A 17,292-nucleotide genomic window follows, 5' to 3' on the forward strand; every position below is an offset into this window, starting at 1 on the left:
TTGCTCTCGATAGACGCCTACAGACGCCCATTTTATTATCCCAAGGCTGACGCGCTGACCAACGTCCACGACCTACAAAGCGATGAATTCAGAATCCTCTACACCGACTACACCGTCAGCTTTGACACCAGAGTCCACAGGCTCAACAGGACAATTATCTTCTCCTGATACGTCCTCCGTCTCGTCAGGACCAGGAGCTTCAAAGAAAACGCGGAGGCAAACAGCAATCTATCCTCATGTGAACTCGACCAATAAGACGCAAAAGCCGTTCAGTAGGAGTGCTGCGAAACGTGGAAGTGTCATGGCACTTGGAAGTATTGAACACCTGCAATATTATTTTACCAAAGCCGGTTTGAAGTCTAAGAAGAAGTAAGTTGTCATTAGTCGTACGTACCAATTTACCGTAACGATGAAATTATTTCTACACAGACCTCTCGACAAACTACATCATGGTCTTGTTCCAGCCATTGGGTCCAGTATACACAGTCCTGGAACTTCATCAATAACTTCCATATCTGATTTACTCCTGCCACCCACTCCCGTCGTTGCCAACTCCCAGCCAGATTCTCTCTTGACTCCCCATGTCAAATCCACCGAAATCGATCCAGAAACACTTCTACCAGGCGTAGTCGGTGACTTGACAGCTGTATCTCGCGCATGGTGCATCGATCTTGACGCATCAGACATTCACGATAACCCTATCGACGTATTAGACGTCCTCCAGACTACCACCCACGCAATTCGCTCTACGCGTAATTATTTGTTATCCCAACCAGACGAATCGACTGGATCCAGTGGAACTACCAGTGAGCATTTCAGGTCAAATCGACTCGGTCCTCGAGAATCTGGACAGTCATCACGAGGAGATAGATCCACATCACAGCATGAGCCTGACCCGCTGACGCTCATTCGTCGGTCGGCGTTGGAAGTCCTTGCTGTGCTGCGCGAGTTGGAGGAAAAGACACGGTTACCGCTCAGTGATGATGCATATGATGCGCAGAGTGATGGTGGAGGATCTAAAGCCGGCGCGGGAGGAGCGTCTTCCTCCCGTGAAGAAGAAGAATTAGCTACCGAAGCGGCGGTACATGAAGTCGATAAAGACACGTCGGTAGCGTTTTCCCTAGTGCAAGTCAACGGGCGGTATGAGACTGTTCCTGTTTGGGAAGATCTAGACGCCGACTCGTTTTCTGTCGACGAAGACGCGACGAAGGAGAAGAAAGATCGATGGGACGAGAGGTTGGTACTCGGCAGTGGGTGGCTATATCAACAGGACATTACTCTTAGTCAACTCCCGAATGAACGAAAACTAGTTGGGGAGTACCTCGACCTGGTTGACGAAGTTCTATTCCAAGGCACTAAAAATGCGCGTGGTGAACAGCGAGGATGGGAGAGAGAACGAAGGAGGATGAGGGATAAAGGGAGGAGTAGGAGCAGGAATAGTGCGAAGCGAAGAGTCAGCGCAGGCGATGTGGAAAGTCGGACTATAAGTCGTGCGGGTACCGGGATTGGGCTTGCGGAGACAAAAACTGGTTCTGGTTCAGGCGAACGCCGACGAGTGTCAACGGGAATGTTGCCTGAACTATTGGACAGGGTAAATCTCACCGACGAGCCTCAACAGATGGAGGGTATCTCCGAAGAGGCTGAGAATGAAGAGACTCGAATCGAAGTGGACGATAATGCAGAAGATGATGTGGAAGAAGAAGAGAATAGCGTTTTGGAGGACGATGCGTTACCTGAATGGGCGCAACGGCTGGCGTTCGTAAATAGTGATTTAGGTTCGTGCCCCGGGGTAGAACTTCCTTTTCTGGCTTCTAATGCTTAATCGATATATACAGACCGCGCACGATCGATCCTCCTCCATCTCCTTCCCTCACATTTACACTCTGCCCTCCCAACAGATCCACCATCCTCATCACCCACTGCCCACACCGCATTCCTTCAGTCACTCTCCTCCGGCCAGCTTCTATGCGTAGCGTACAATACCGGCGTACGCAAGTCGAAGAAACCGTGGGGGTATATCAACAAAGAAGGGATTCATGATATCCTGGCTCTGCAGAGAGCAGAGGCAGAGAAGGCGGAACAGACCGGCGAGAGTCAAAAAATCGGATGGACATTCCGGAGGTCTGATAATCTGCGATTATGGGTTGGGTGGGTTATCTTCTTCTTCCTTTGTCAATTTTAGGACTGAGATAATCATACTTACCATCTTCTTTGTTCTGTTACAGTGCCCTGAAATTGAGATACATGCTTCCTATTCTCGTTCCAACTCAAGCATTATCTATCAAACCCAAAGCCGGCACTGGAACCACAGCAACAACTCCGAATATATCAAATACACCTCCAACGCACACACCCCTACCCTCCCCGCTTCCGCTGTTCCAGAAAAAGTTCGCGACAGACGAGCCTCCGGTGATGTTCGACGCGCGGATCGTGGCGAAGCAGGAGGAAGGGTGGGAAGAGATGCTGGAGACTGTGGTGAGGAGGTGGATGTGGAGGGTTGTTGATGAGAAGAGGATGGATTAAATGAAGGACAAAACGTAAGCTGTACTACCATTACTACATACGATGAGATTCTTTCTGAATATGGTTGGATGGAGGAACGAATGAACGAACGAAACGCCTAATGTGTAACGACTACATACCATACCATGAACCCCTACTTGCTGAATGAAAACTGTTTTTTCTGCCTTTCAAATCTGTTTACTATCTATCACTCATCAATGCATGGGAGGAATTCATTCAGGATACAATTACTGTGGAATGACACTCGTGAACTATTGCCTAACTATCCGCCGATTGTTTTTTCCCCTAGCTTACGCCTGCCCAATTTCACTACGAGATTCTACGTCAACCTGAGCTTCGAGTACCTGCGCGTATGACTTTTCTTCAATTTCGACCCCTTCATTCTATCTGTATCGTCTGCACCATCCGCTGGCCTCTTCCGCCCTGCACCACTTGATCCTGCTACCCCGGAAGCAGCAGCAAAAGTCCCAGGACTACGAAACTCCGCCCACTTTTCTTTTTCGAGAAATTCGGCCCATTGGATATTGATTCGTTCATAAAACCATGAATCCTGAGAAAAATTCAATCCCACAGAGTATGTAAGCGAGATCTTTCGGGCAGTTGAAAAAGTAACTAGCAACAAAGAAAGTCACTCACGAATACTTCCTTTGATGGTATTCCGGGTCGGAGAGTGTAAATACCCTCATGGCCGAAATCCACAAGATGCGCCTCTTTGAATGAATGGGTATTTGTCTTCGCATCGGTGTCGATCTCGACGAGCATATTGTCCATAGTCAAGTCACTTTTGGGAAAGAAAGAACGATCAGCACGAATGATTCTCGGACACTGGAAAAAAGAGCAAAACTTACGCATAAAGAAACCCCGAGTGTGCAACATACCCATAAACTTTCTTCTCAAGATCATTGAGAGCCTTCTCCAAAATCTCTCTCTGCTTATCCTTCTCAAGACGTGCCCACCAGTCATAATTATGCAAAGATTTCCCGGGGACTTTGTCCATGACAAGAACACCATATTCCAGGGTTTCTTCTTCATCATAACTAGTTTGATATTCCATGATTCCCCAATCGCGTAAAAGGCCTATACGACGGAGGATATTGACTTCGCACACGTCGCTGTCTTCGTTCATATCCAGGAGTTTCACGATTAGAGAATCTCCAGGAACTTTTTCACCAGATGGAAGTCGATACGAGGCGCCAGGTGGGAAGGCGAAGACGCCTCTGCTGTTTTCCCCTTTGTCAGTGAGGAGTTGGATGTTCTGCAATTCTTTCGTGAGGTCTTTCTCTAAAAGATATATAAACAAACAAGATATATATGAGAAGGAAAGCTTTTTTTTTGGGATTCAAAAAAGGAAACTTGCTGAAAACCTTCTCGTTGGTTTGACCAGAGCACTCGAGTCGTTCTCCGATCCAAGGTTGCTACAATAACCATATAATATAATTGGTTCTCAGTCGTGAGTGACACGGGGGTGTGTGTACGCGTTATTACGCTGTAAGCTTTAAGACTCACCTGGAGATTTCGATAGTGTCTGTCCTGTCGTGACGGGCCTACGGCGGTGGCACTACCGACGAACAATGAGACGCCGACGCCGACGATGACAATGAGCCGGATCGGAAGCAGCATTGGGTTAAATGAAAATGAGGAAGGAGACTCAGGTGAAGAGGAGGGCTTTCCAAAAAGAACTGAATTGGCAAGGGGGGGAGAAGGGTATGTATTAACCGTCTCTGACCAGCAGAGTGATGGTAGAAAGTTACACAAGAACGGCCTTGAAGGTCGTTGCGCAATTTAACAACCTGAACCTCTCCCACGACGGCACAGCTTATCCCAGATTTCGCGACGGATGTCATCCCTATCCTAAGTACTATGGAGTCAAAACCAGTGGCCGTTGGGCACATGAGTCGTTTTTGCCTGCATGTTGTCGCAGGATTGAGCAGGGTTGCATCAGATCTACTGACTTATATTAACATAGACTCAAACCAGTAGGAACCAGTAATGCACCAATTAGTTAGTATAAATACTCCTGTACTGTACTGTAGTTCTGTTACTAAGTGTATATGGAGTATACCCCAACACCCCCCTACTCTGTACAATCCAGTCCAAGTAGATGAATTAGTTTTGAATGAATTGTACTGTTGAGGGCCTTAGTGCATATATCAGCCACATTCTCCCCTGATTGTATCTGCTGGATGCTGACTTCACTGCTTGACACTTTCTCTTGGATGTAGTAGTGTCGCATTTTGATATGTTTGACCAGCGCATGCCGCTTGGAGTTCTTGGTAAGGGCAGATGGAACCAAAGTTGTCTCCCAACATGTTGACTGGTCCCTTCTGAGCCATGTCCACCTCTGAGAGGAAGGAGGTTAACCACACTGCCTGTTGCATGGCCCGGGAGAGTCCAATGTATTCCAATTCCATTGTTGATAATGTCACGGTTGCCTGTTTTTTTGAGCACCATGATACAGGGGCACTGGCCAGGAAGAAGATGTACCCCAAAGTTGATCTATATATGTCCTGGCATCCAGTGTGGTCAGAGTCCATGTATGCAAATGGCTTGAGGCCAGTCCTGGGAGCAGGATCAGATGTTGAGGGTGCACAATATGTGATGAAGTAGTCAAGGGTGTTGAGGAGGTACCCCACCACCCATTCAACACACACCCAGTGTTCACATCCTGGGTTCAGCTGATTCCACATTAGTAAACTCCTGGCGAAGGCTAGGTTTGGGCAGGTGTCAAAACCATGTCTCAGCATGTCGCTCCGGTGGTTGGTGTACATGATCTTAACAGTTCTGATCACTGGCATATTTCCTTACCCAGCCAGTACATAGTACACAGTCAAGCAGGGAATCTATCAATTAATCATCTCTCAGATGATGATCCCTGGGCAAAATCAAGTATGGTCACATTCTAAAAAGGTCGAGTAGTTGTATCTAATCAAACTTCAGATTATGCACTGTAGTCGATATGTACTTGACACCATTCTATCCATGGTATTTCAGAAATGGATAGATATAGTCTGCACTCAAATTGAATCAGTCCTGCACATCCATAAAATTTGCTTGTTTTGATGGTTTCCGGAACTGAATCCGATAATCTCCGTTGCAGAAAATATATGGCTGTTCATAAAATATTTCGAATATCAGGTATTACATTCTACTGACAGAAACGACGCAGCTACATATGTATTAGAAATATGTGTACTCCTCTTCGTGGATTTCGGACCCATTTCCTACAGCACCAGAAGCTCTATTGTTCCTGTTAGGAACCTCTGTAAGGGGTGCACGGCCTGTTGTTGGTTCGGTACTGCTAACCACAAAGGGAAGTGCAGGAAGCAGGGTGTTGCTCGGCTTTCCAAACAGTTCCCAGTCAGCCTGCACGGTCTCAGTGAGATACCTTTCCAGACAATCTGAGTGAATATTGTGTAGGCGCAGTTGTAAAAAATGACCTACGCCTTCCATCGGTCCTCTTTCATATTCTGGCCATAAGCATCAATCTTCTCCTTCAAAAATTTGTCGAATCGACCCCAGAAGGCATCATCCTGTGCTTGACATCCTCCATTGTTGGTCTTTCGTCTCTTGAAAACAGGTCCTTGCACCTTGCACTCAAATTCACGCATAAAACATCGCTATGTGCCAATGAAGTTAGTGGAATGTGAGGAGAAGGACAAAGATTCAACTCCCAATCATAGCAAAATGGAACTGATGCAATGACCCACCCCCACCACCCTTTGCATATTTCTTGCAGAGTGTATGTGTTGCCTTCTCCAAGTTGAGAGTTTCCTTTTTTCCACTCTCATCAACAACAAGGGTTGTCATGATCTACGAATTTGCAGTTATGATGGGAATTTTGAACAAAAAAACCAACGTACATCATCTCAGAATTGTTGAAGCATTTTATTTCCTGCTGCTTTGGCGGCTTTCTTTAACGCGGCTTTGGTTTTGGTCTTTGCAAGCATTTCGGTCAGGTCATGAGTTGTAGCTTCAGCTTTACATCTTGCTTAAAATTTGTTGAACACGTTGAGATCACGTCAAAAGGAAAGGATGGAACGCACCCAGACTGCATTTCCCACTTCACAGTAAGATCCACGGGCAGGATTTGCACATTCCTCACGAGCAATCGTGCGAAGAATAAGCTGAAATGTTGCATGAGGGGTGTTAAAACCATGAATAACAGTTTACCTTGATATCTCCTGGTATTTCCACGTGCTTTGAAAGCTGTTTCATTGCGACATCGACCACTTCCTTGACTGCAGAGGACTCAGAATTGTTGGCACAATTTTTATTCTCCATGCGACATATTGCAGCATGTGTCAGAAGGTGAAGTTTCAACAGCTCCATATCCACCCCTTGAGCAAGCTGCAGAAATCTGTTCAAGTATATGTAAATGTCCATGAACTACACTTACCATGACCATGCCTTTGATTTCGCGCACTTGACTGGGCTCAAGAATGAACTGAGGTCTGATTTCGTCAACCCAGGTCATTAGGGCTGAGGTTTCATGCTCTGGCCTTGTACTTGTACGGGTCCTGCTGTTGTTTAGCCGAGCCGCTGACTCTTCATTACAGCTCAGCATAGGTGCAGATGTGAGGGCATCTTAATCATCGAGTTCATCATATTCCTCTTCGTGAAGTGAATCTACAGCAGCTATATTAGATGAAATAAACCTTGAGACAAAATACCAGTTACTCGTAGGTTCTGGTCCGGGTACAGAGTGTGAAAACCCAGATACTGTCGGACTTAGGGGGTAGTCATCGTATTCTTCTGTAATAAAATATTCTGATTTTTATATGATAAAAAGAAAATACTGTTGGACAGACAAACCCAGTGCAGTTCTAGAACGAACAGGATCTTGAGCACTTGTGGATGTCTTGAGGGGTGGCAAACTTCCATTATTATAAGCCACTTGTTGAGGTAGTCTGCCTGGAATCGAGGGTGTGTATGGTCTGTGAGTTGAAGTTGCAAGGTCTCCATGGAGCCTAGGAGTGGCACCCAGTGTGCTCGTGACCGCTGGGGTGTCGGCACGTCGAAAAAAAGCAGAGTAAGGGCGTGTATGAGAGTTAGAATTTTGAGAAGAAACAGGAGGATCTGGAATAGGTGGTGCAAAGGTCAAAGGGGGGTCAAAATTGAACAACATGGCAGAATGAAACAAGGTGCAAGGTTGAAAAAAAAAAGTCCTGGTTGAAACACGTGCGATGATGCCAAAAATCGGATGAGTCGGTGGTTTCATTCTCTGCAGATATAAAATTCCATCCCTCCAGTGCTGCCACTTATTGTCAAAAACAACCACGTTATGAGTACGGACATTAGTCCAGAAGACATGGTCGTGGATCTCATGCGGAACACTGTCCCTGGAACCCTGGACGAAGTTCTCATACAAGCTGGCTTGTAAGTAGCCATTATATCCCCCAGAATTTGTCACCCACCCGATTATACAGCCCCTTGTCGGAGATGGACATGGATAGTATTGCTTCAGAAGGCTACTTGGCGTCCCTATGTATTGCCTGCAACATAGATGTGGGCTGTGTTAAAAACAGAGTTCACCATGCCAGCAGCTCAACAAAGGAAGCTGCCCGTCCATTCAACAATTCAGCTGGTAAGACCAATCCTTGGATGAGCTCACCGTATCTGATCAAGTTTATCAGTTCAAGGGGGCGACAAATATCCAGCTCGAGCTCCTAAATCTGCCCCCGAGAGCTATATATCAAGGCTTATTGCATTGGACAAGTTCATCCGCAGAGTCAAGTTCTCAGCAGACATGCAGACAGTCCAGTCTACGGGGTGTCTTGATGTTACTCAAACCGAGTTGCACAACAGTCGCGTGTATATCCTTAAAATCGAGGACGAGATTACTGAAAACCGGAAGCTCCAGACTCAATCCGTGATTCATAACCAGAAGCATTCGTACATGATCAACGAGATGCGACTCCAGGTCTTCGATGTACAGATTAGGTCTGAGATTGAGCATAGGGAAGAGCACTTGAGGTTGTTAAACAGGATTGAAGAGCTGGAGTTGCGATTCAGCAGAGACCAATCTTTGAAGCAGGCTAAGAGGATCGAGGAACTGGAGATTGAGTTAGCAAGGGAAAAGTTGGTGCGTGGAAAAGCGGCAAGTGTTTTGCTCAATGAGCATGACCCTTTTGCTGCAAGGGAGGAAGCTCTCGGACTGCTGAAGCCTCCTGTAGGCCCGAAGTTGGCCCCTGCTTTGAGGTGCCAACTAGAGTCTACTGTAGAGAGCTTTCACGCAGCTCGTAGGAAGTTATTCCGAGAGCAAGTAGCCCAGAAACTTACCTCTTGATTCGACTTCAGACACATAGCTTATAGACATTGATGTAAAAAATATGGAGTATGTGTATTAGAATGTACAGGACTTCAGCTTGTCTAAGGTACTAAAAAGATTTAAGCCTTGTGTCCAACCCTCGCGATGTTTTGCCCAAGTGTGTGCAAATCCTTGGGGGTCTTGGGTACGAAATTCGTCCTCTGTTCTTCCACCATACTCCAGCCAACGACGGATGCCACCTGCAGTGTACTGGGTGACTGAGACCCGCGTTTCCCCGTCTGCTAATGGGAGATTGGAGTGGCGAATCAGCGCCGAAGGCAGAAGTATCGTAGCACCTGGAGGAAATTCTAAAATAAGTTTAAAGTCCCAAAGGATGAGGTGTCCGCTCTGTTTGTAGTCATACTTTCCGCCGGTAGTTATAGCGCAGGGAATCCGGACGTCATTTTTTGCATCTGTATGAATGTGTGTCCAGGTAGAAGGGCCGAAGTTGACTGTCATGCAGAGGTATATACTATTTTTGAAATTTCTTCACAGGTGAGGTAGTTTTGCATCCAGTTGGGCGTTGAGTCGTACGTGCTCTGCATAATTCTTGGGGTACCATGTTGCAAATGCAGCTACAGGTGGTTCGAACCCGGAACGCAGACATAAGAGGTCTTGACAACTCACCGTTTTGAAAGCCTGCCACCCGTTTGAAGCAGCTCTTGTTAAATAACTCCTCCATCATTGGCTGCCGGTCCCCCACCAACCGCATAGGCTCATGCTGCCCTTTGCCGTACGAAATTCCTCGAGCAAGAGCCGGAAAATGTCCGCATTTGTGCCGTTTCTCCTTCTTTTGCTAGTCGGTCTCTTCGGAGGCCTTCAGGATGCTTTCTGTCATCTCCTCAACAGCTTGCTGATAACCTGGATCATCTGGCCCATTAAGCATGCAAACCATGACACGATGCTCTGCGTCAACAAGAGGCACACCTTTTCTAGCACTCAGCTGTCAGATCAGAAACCATGAAGGCGCGTAGTGATGTACCCAGCTCGCCATTCCACTAGCCAAAAACCCCGCTCCTTCATCTGCTCCAACTCTCTCCGCGCCTGGGCACCGTACCAGTCAGCTTCGACTCCAATAAAGCCGCCTGAAGCAGCTGGTAACGTGGCGCTCTGCAAGCGACTTGTCATCTCGTGAGCCGACAAGACGTGCTTCTTGTGGGCCAGGTTTAGGCCCGCAGGAATGCCCGATTCTGCACGTCGTTGTGCCCGCTTGTCACGACGGTGGCGATTTCGAGGATCCTGCAGCTTCTGCTTCTTTGCAGGCCTGGAGGAGGCATCTTGGTTCTCTGAATGAGATGCGGAACGGGGGGAGGCTGAAGAAGGAGGCGCGGAAGGAGGGGGCGTGGAAGGAGGAGGCGTGGAAAAAGGAGCCGCGGAAGGAGGAGGCGCGGAGGGAGGAGGAGCGGAAGGGTGTTTCCCTTGTATAAGGGAGTATACGGCAAGCAATGGGGTTGGAGAGGGGTTGTGAGGTGTTGCCATGTGAGTTGAGTGGGGAGGAGAGATGGGCCGTTGGGTGCAGGCACAGACAGACCCGTCGTTTTCCCTCGCTTCCCGTACGGCTTCCTGACGCATCGTGGATAAACGGACCGTGTTCGACTCTTCGTCGCCATCCTCCTCAACTTCAGATAGATCGCTCTCATCTACTCCCACCTGATAAACTCGTTCACAAGCATTTTCCATCAACACGGCACTATCCACATCCACGTCCACTTGATGTATGTGCCGGAATGCTTCCTCCAATTCAAGCGACATAGGTGGCCTAGAAGGAGCCCTTGGTCAGTCAGGCTGGTCGAAGTGGAGCGCGTCCATCTTCGCTGCACCACCCCAAGCACAGGCAGAGACGCGTCCAGGTTTGAACTCGAAGAAGACAAATTTCTGCTTGTGCTTGGGGTGTTGAGGCTGAAGTCGACGTTGTAAGACCTGGGTCAAAATAGGTCTTAGGGTAGGTTTTGGTAGGTGGAGGTTTATGTTGTAGCGTGCTAGGAGCAGGCTGGAGCTCGAAGGGAGCTACGAGAACCGCGACCGAGGACGGGAATGACCTAGTAGTGGTTGGAACGACGAGATGGTGACCCTTGAGGGGTTCCTAGGAGGTCCAGGGAGGTCCCTAATGCGTAGGGAGGGTCGGGACGAGTGCGGGACCGTAAGATATTGCGTAGTAGGAGTTGTACTCGCTAGAACGTCAATATAGAGTCGAGTAGGTAGTTTATGCAACTGGGTCTCGAGGGTGTAAGCTCCCGAGAAGGGATATGCCAGGGAGGGTAGGTCCCTGGGGGCTAGGTTGGAGGATGGTCGTCCTCGAGTGTGGGAGGTGGTAACGGAGAAGCAGTACGTAGTTCGACGTGAGGGGTAGCTTCGACGTTACCTAGATCGAGGTCCCGAAGCTTACGAAGTAGCTAGGGAGCTCTGGGAGGTTTGGGGAAGAGTAGCTCACCAAGCGGGTAGGCGTTGGGGAGCTTTAGTAATGTTCGAGGGAGCTCGGGGACTCACTCGGAAGGCTTAGACTTGAAGTAAAAGCGTATATTCGATCGTACCGACGATCAGAGAGACAATAGACAGAAGTAGAGAGAAATAGAGGTAGAGAAACAGAGAGGAAAGAGAAATCCGTATGGTTAGCAGGTACAAAGGGACAGGGACTGGACCTATGCAAAAGGGTGTGTGTTCAAAATATACCAAGCTGGCGCTTGGAGACGTTACGGAGCTACTTAAATAGGTATGGGAAGTGAACAAGGGAACATCGGAACCTAGGGACATGAGGCAGTAGTCGAAGGAGACAGGTGATCGAGATTTGTACTTAATGGGGCTGGTGCTAAGGAGTTTCGTACGCGTGTCGGGAGGTTGTCAGGATAGTCTTGGGGAGGTGCGTATTACCCGTGGTCCTGTCTTGGGGAGGTGCGTAGTACCCGTGGTCCTGTCTTGGGGAGGTCGGATGTCTTGGGGAGGTCGGATGTCTTGGGGAGGTGTAAGGAAGCATGTGGGATGGTGCTGGGACTGGTTGGTTGTGGTCAGGGCATGACATTACCCCCCTTCTAACCCCTTCGCGCCCTCGCGATGGTTCGTCGCGTTTCCTGTAAGGTCACCTGACATTCACGTGGTACCCGAAAATTTTCTTGTTGAAGTCCGTCAGGTACCTGCTTTTCCCACTTCTTCCACCACGCCAGTTCTACGAGTTAAACTCCTTCAACTGTGATGTCTGCTCCCCTTCGTCGCTCCAGCTCCCGCACTCGCTCCCCTCAACTACCTATCCTTACTACTATTGGAGAGGTACCTTCCCCTGATCTTGAGTCTGATGGGGAGGCCGAACAGGACCAGCTGGCCTTCACCATCGAATTTCCGTCTCGTCCACAGTTGCAGTTGTTCGAGACGGTTTTTAACACTGGTAAGCCGCTATCGGGTTACTGTCAAGACGATCCTTTGTGGCCTCTCTTGGCGGAGGTAGCTTCCCCTTGCTCCAACTGTTCCAAATCTCCGGCTAAGTGCAAGGTTCTGCCAAATTCCCCTCGATGTACGAACTGCTCCGTGAAGAAGACTTGTAGTTTGGGCAAGATCCTTCGTTATCAGTACTTCGCTTGTCGCTGCAACCAGGATCTCGCATATAGTCGTAGGTTCTTGGAACTACACGGGACTCCTGCACACCAATCGACTTGGGGTATTCCTATGGTTACATGGCGTCAATATGACGCTGCCCTTCATGAACGTACTTCTTCGACCTCTACCCTCCTCGAGTTGAACATGCTTGACGATCAGGACGCTGCTGACGTCGACCAGCAGGAGTTGCGGGACTTCCTCGCTTTGCAACAGGAGGAGGCAGCCGTCGCTGCTAAGCGTAAGCGCGACCTTTCCCCTTTGCCTGTGGCTGGTCCCTCCAGCAAAAAGGTTCGGTCGAATGCTTCTAAAAAGCGTCCCCGTCGTAGGTCCCCTGTGCAGGAGACGGCTGAGGAGTCTCCTCGTCGCGTTCGACTGGTGGTCCCTCCAGTCCGTTCGCTGCCAGTTACCACTTCTACTCCCCTCCCTCCTCGCGCCTTTCCCTCCTCAATGGAGGTACCCGATGCTGATCTGTCGGTGCAGGGTCACAGCAATCTGGTTCGCTTGGCGGCTGTTGCTGGGGCTCAGTCCGGTTTGGTTCAGCAACCTGCCGTTTCTTCCTCTATAAAGGGTACAGGACAGGACCTACTTTCTTCCAATATGCCTCCTGTTCCTCGTCCCACCTTAGTACCTCGCGCCCTTGCTACTCATCCTTATCGTGCTGAAAATCAGCGCCTCGCTGCTCGGGTTCGATTGCTGGAGTCCCAATTATCTGACTCTCAGCGGGAGAATTCCTCCCTCACTTCTGCTCTTCGGGATACTTCCCATGCTCTCGAATCTCGGCAGCGGGAGGTAGAGCAGCTACGATCTTCTAGTCGTGAGGTACGCGAGCAACAAGTGGAGTACCGTCGTGTGTTGGACCAATTCCGTGCTTTGGATGAGGCCCTACCTGGACCTCCTGATCGAGTGCGTATTCTGTTTTCCCTCTAATTCTTTCCTTCTCGTTTAATTCTCCATTCAGAGTCTCTTGGAACGTTTTCAGAAGTTACAGGGGGGTCTTGAAGACGCCATTAGAGAGCGGAAGGTCGCCGAGGAAAAGTTGTCCACTTCTACTCGTAGGAACTCGCATTTGACGACCAGCCTGCTGTATCAACAAGGTGTTGTTGACGAGTCCAATGCTTTGGCGACACGTCAACGTCGTCTAGTAGAGGAGTTGCAAGAGGAGGTCCACCGCGCCCGCGGTCGTGCCGCATTTGTCGAACAAATGATCAAGGAGTACCCTGATGAGGGTTACTACGAAGTCGTCTTGCCCCCTCTCTCACAACTTGAAGGGGACCTTCATAAGGCTCGTGAAGACCTCCGTCGTGTCGCCACCTTCGCTCATCGTTTGTACCGCTCCGAACCTGCCACGGTTCTTCATCACCACTATCGTTATCTTGGGGCGATTATTGAAGCCGTGGTGGCCTTCCTTCGTCGCGGTCTCGACTCTGACGATCTCGACACTGTCGTTCACAACTTCCAGTTGGGTCTGGATTACATGCAGGCGGCTCGAGGTGTCCACGGTGACATGTACATGCGGTCCTTAAGCAGTATTCAATGGTTTTTTAACAATGCTGTCGATGAAGATGAGGGTCTTTATCGTATGGTCCTGGAGCATTCCCGATTCGACAACGACGGTCCCTTCCTGACGGCTGCTCAACACGCGGGTTTCGCTCCTCCTCCCGATAGCTCTTTGGAGCCCCCTCTTCACCGACGAATGTTCGCACTGTCGACGGCTCTTCCTCATAGTGATGGCGCTGGAAGGTGGGACGACATTGTTCCTGCCCTTCCCAGTATTGACCAGCTGACTGCTGACTGGGAGCAGTTGATGTTACAATACATCCATCATATCACCGATACCCCGTTGCCTGTTCCTGATCCTCCAGTCCCCATGTCGTCAATGGGGCCAGTTCCCGAGTCGTCAGGCGAGGCAAACGTCGAGCAGTCCCTCGAGGCGCCCATTGTCCAGGTGTCTTCTCCCTCTGCGGGTTCCCATCCCCCAGTCCCTCTGTTCCTGTCGGAGCAGGAGTCGCCGACCTCCCCTTCTCCTCCTCCTTGTTCCCCAGTTCCTCCCCTCCTTTTTGGGTCCGTCGCCAGCCTATCCATCGATCTAACTGGTGATGATGACGAGCTGTATGAGACGGAGGAGTCTTATGCCGGAAGGATTGCTGTGGCGAGGGAAGGTACCGAGTTGGCGGTGGGTCAGGGAATCGTCAAGGAGGAGTCATTGTAGCATTCATTTTGTAGTTTTATTGTCCTCTGTTAAATATTTTGCTTGCTTGTTCTTTTCTTTTTTTGTTGAATAATCAAAACCTTCGTCGTATTGTGTGAAATGTGAAAACCAATGAGATTAAAATCGTCGTGCATTCAGGTCTCGTGAGCCCTCCAATGCAGTTGTCGTTAGAAAATCGTGAATATGGGGTTGTGGTCCCCGTCGTGTCCTCATTGTTGTCGTTCCCCCCCCTCTACTCCCTTCTACCTTCCCGATCCCTCCTCCTCGTCTTCCCGTGCTTCCCGTTCCAACGAGGCCCATTGCAGACGCGATGGCTGGCGTTTCCTCGGGTGGTGTTTGTGCCAGCTACGTAGGAGCTCGATCGAGCCCACCATACCTTCCCATCCTACCCAGGAGTTGAACTCATCATTATACCCTTCCCATTTTACGAGGTATTCCACTTCCTCCGGTCGTCCCTTCTTGGGTTTAGAGTCAAGGATGTCCTCGACGAAATGCTCCGTCTTCCCTTTTATGAAGATTGGGGGGGGCGGGGAGGTCTGGCGTTTGAATTTGTCATGGAAGTGGGGTTTCAGCCTGTCGACATGGAACACATTGTGAATCTTGTGGAGGTCTCCAGGGAGGTCCAGTCGGTAGGCATGACTTCCTACTTTCGACAAAACTGTATAGGGACCTGTCCACTTGTGGTCTAGCTTCTTCATGGGTCGTCTAGTCCTGACGTTCTCCATATTTAGCCAGACTTGATCACCCTCCTTCCAGTCCGGGGCCTCCTGGCGTTTTTGGTTCGCGTACTTCGCATAGACCTTGTTAGCTACCTCGATGCGTTCCTGGAGGTACGCATGTAGCTCCTTGAGGTTGGACGCATACTCATTGACCTCCGCTTCCTGCACCTGTTCCAGCGTAATGGACAACTTTGGATGATAACCCTTGTTGGCGAAGAATGGTGAGACACCTGTAGTCGTGTTTGGGGTATTGTTGTATACGAATTCGGCCATTGGTAGGAGGAGGTCCCAGTCGTCTTGGTCGTAGGAGCAATAGATTCGAAGGTACGCTTCCACGGATTGGTTTACTCGTTCCGTTTGTCCATCTGTCTGTGGGTGATACGCAGTTGATAGTCGAGACTCGATTCCTAATGCTCTACAGAGCTCCCTCCAGAATTGGGACACAAAGAGGGAGCCCCGGTCTGAAGTTATGTCGGAGGGCATCCCATGCTTTGAGAAGACGTATGTGATGAATAGATTGGCAAAGTCCTCCGCCTTATCCGTCGTATGACAAGGAACATATATGGCTTGTTTGGTGAGTCGGCAAACTACTACGAGGATGGCGTCGTATTTCTCTGGTCCCGCAGTGGCTGGGAGCTGGGTGATGTGATCTAGGGAGATTGAGGACCAAGGTCGTTGACCAATTGGTAACGGACGGAGGTTCCCGTAAGGTTTGGAGCGACTGGCTTTGGCTCTCAGACACGAGTGGCAGCTCCGCACGTAGTAGTTCACGTCTTTGGACAGTCCTTTCCAGAAGAACAGCTGGTTTACGAGCTTCTTGGTGCGTTTCTCCCCCGGATGTCCCCTTAGTTTGTGGTCGTGGTACGACTGTAGGACCTCCCTTCGTAGAGTCCCAACGTCTGGGACGTATATACGACCTCCCCTCTTTATCAGCTCATCCTCCCAAACGAAAGATTCCTCCTCGTTGCGTGCAATCCTTTTTAGTGCTTCAATTATAGTCGTGTCCTTTGGAGCTTCCCTTACTCGATTCACTAGGAGGTCCTCGTTCATAAGGATGGTAGCGTTCAGTCGTTCTGGAGGTATGAGTACCCTTTCCCTCCCTGCTAAGACCTGGTCCCTTGAAGCTCCCTTCTTTGGGTACACGTCTGATCTGCGGGTGAGCGCGTCCGGCTTGGCTCCCAACCTCCCTGGGCGATAGTTGATGACAAAATCGTATCCTGAAAGGAGCTCTGCCCACCGGGCTTGTCGTGCTGTTAACTGCTTCGTAGTGGTGAAGTACTGCAGATTGTTATGATCTGAGTATACTTGGATCTGGTGTCGGGATCCTTCGCAGTACGCCCTCCATTGTTTGAAGCAGTCCACGATAGCTAGGAGCTCCTTATCGTATATGTCGTAGTTTAGTTCCGCAGAGATCATTGACCGTGCATGGAAGGCGATAGGATGTATCTCCCCCGTTTCGGGATCCAGTTGTGATAGGATCCCTGCTATCGCCAAGTCGGAGGCATCGCATTCGAGGACTACCGGTAGGTCCGGGTTATAATGTCCCAGAACCGGGGCTTCGGAGAATGCTGACTTCAGAAGTTCGAAGGCACTACTACACTGTGGTGTCCAGTTCCACACTGAATCTTTTCGGAGGAGCTTCGTGAACACCTTGGTGATTCCCGAGTAGTTGTCTATGAACCTCCTATAGAAGTTTGCGAATCCGAGGAACGCTTGGAGTTCCTTCACCGTCCTTGGTTTTGGCCAGTCTATTACGGCCTTCACTTTCTCTGGGTCCATGGACACTCCCAATGGTGATATGATCACCCCCAAATACTCGACGGTGTCGACATGGAACGCACATTTTTCCGGCTTGGCGTGGAGGTGATTTGCCCGTAACCGTTCCAGGACCTTCCTGACGTGCTCCACATGGGACTCCTCGTCATCTGAGTAGATCAGTATGTCGTCCA

At 49.5% G+C, this 17,292-nt stretch overlaps 7 protein-coding genes across 7 annotated transcripts; 2 read left to right on the forward strand and 5 right to left on the reverse strand.

Moving 5' to 3' along the window:
* Positions 1-82: 82 nt before the first annotated feature.
* Positions 83-2,523, forward strand: C8R40DRAFT_1066457 (uncharacterized protein; the record flags this gene model as incomplete). The annotated part of the gene is made up of 4 exons (XM_046225784.1): positions 83-369; positions 430-1,775; positions 1,836-2,148; positions 2,226-2,523. The coding sequence occupies 4 exons, from the start codon at positions 83-85 to the stop codon at positions 2,521-2,523; spliced, it is 2,244 nt and encodes a 747-aa protein (XP_046090460.1).
* Positions 2,524-2,700: 177 nt separating this feature from the next.
* Positions 2,701-4,386, reverse strand: C8R40DRAFT_596276 (uncharacterized protein). The gene is made up of 5 exons (XM_046235570.1): positions 4,030-4,386; positions 3,888-3,938; positions 3,372-3,802; positions 3,160-3,304; positions 2,701-3,073 (listed from the first exon to the last, which is right to left on the reverse strand). Exons 1-5 carry the CDS (start codon positions 4,141-4,143, stop codon positions 2,843-2,845), a joined length of 972 nt encoding a protein of 323 aa, XP_046090461.1. The 5' UTR covers positions 4,144-4,386; the 3' UTR covers positions 2,701-2,842.
* A 1,314-nt stretch (positions 4,387-5,700) lies between these two features.
* On the reverse strand, positions 5,701-6,997 carry C8R40DRAFT_1166609 (uncharacterized protein; the record flags this gene model as incomplete). Its single annotated transcript, XM_046230874.1, has 5 exons — positions 5,701-5,908; positions 5,965-6,140; positions 6,567-6,647; positions 6,694-6,870; positions 6,920-6,997. 5 exons carry the CDS (start codon positions 6,995-6,997, stop codon positions 5,701-5,703), a joined length of 720 nt encoding a protein of 239 aa, XP_046090462.1.
* Positions 6,998-7,108: 111 nt separating this feature from the next.
* Positions 7,109-7,648, reverse strand: C8R40DRAFT_1166610 (uncharacterized protein; the record flags this gene model as incomplete). The annotated part of the gene is made up of 2 exons (XM_046230875.1): positions 7,109-7,275; positions 7,336-7,648. The coding sequence occupies 2 exons, from the start codon at positions 7,646-7,648 to the stop codon at positions 7,109-7,111; spliced, it is 480 nt and encodes a 159-aa protein (XP_046090463.1).
* A 156-nt stretch (positions 7,649-7,804) lies between these two features.
* Positions 7,805-8,809, forward strand: C8R40DRAFT_1166611 (uncharacterized protein; the record flags this gene model as incomplete). The annotated part of the gene is made up of 3 exons (XM_046230876.1): positions 7,805-7,899; positions 7,950-8,107; positions 8,157-8,809. The coding sequence occupies 3 exons, from the start codon at positions 7,805-7,807 to the stop codon at positions 8,807-8,809; spliced, it is 906 nt and encodes a 301-aa protein (XP_046090464.1).
* Positions 8,810-8,866: 57 nt separating this feature from the next.
* Positions 8,867-9,319, reverse strand: C8R40DRAFT_1036644 (uncharacterized protein; the record flags this gene model as incomplete). The annotated part of the gene is made up of 1 exon (XM_046223598.1): positions 8,867-9,319. A coding segment is annotated over one exon (453 nt), but the record flags the coding sequence as incomplete, so codon positions are not given.
* Positions 9,320-9,626: 307 nt separating this feature from the next.
* On the reverse strand, positions 9,627-10,582 carry C8R40DRAFT_1166612 (uncharacterized protein; the record flags this gene model as incomplete). Its single annotated transcript, XM_046230877.1, has 2 exons — positions 9,627-9,762; positions 9,813-10,582. 2 exons carry the CDS (start codon positions 10,580-10,582, stop codon positions 9,627-9,629), a joined length of 906 nt encoding a protein of 301 aa, XP_046090466.1.
* Between the last annotated feature and the right edge of the window lie 6,710 nt (positions 10,583-17,292).

Source organism: Lentinula edodes (assembly GCF_021015755.1).
Source record: "Lentinula edodes strain Le(Bin) 0899 ss11 chromosome Unknown C8R40scaffold_4, whole genome shotgun sequence".
In the NCBI taxonomy this organism is placed as follows: Eukaryota; Fungi; Basidiomycota; class Agaricomycetes; order Agaricales; family Omphalotaceae; genus Lentinula; species Lentinula edodes.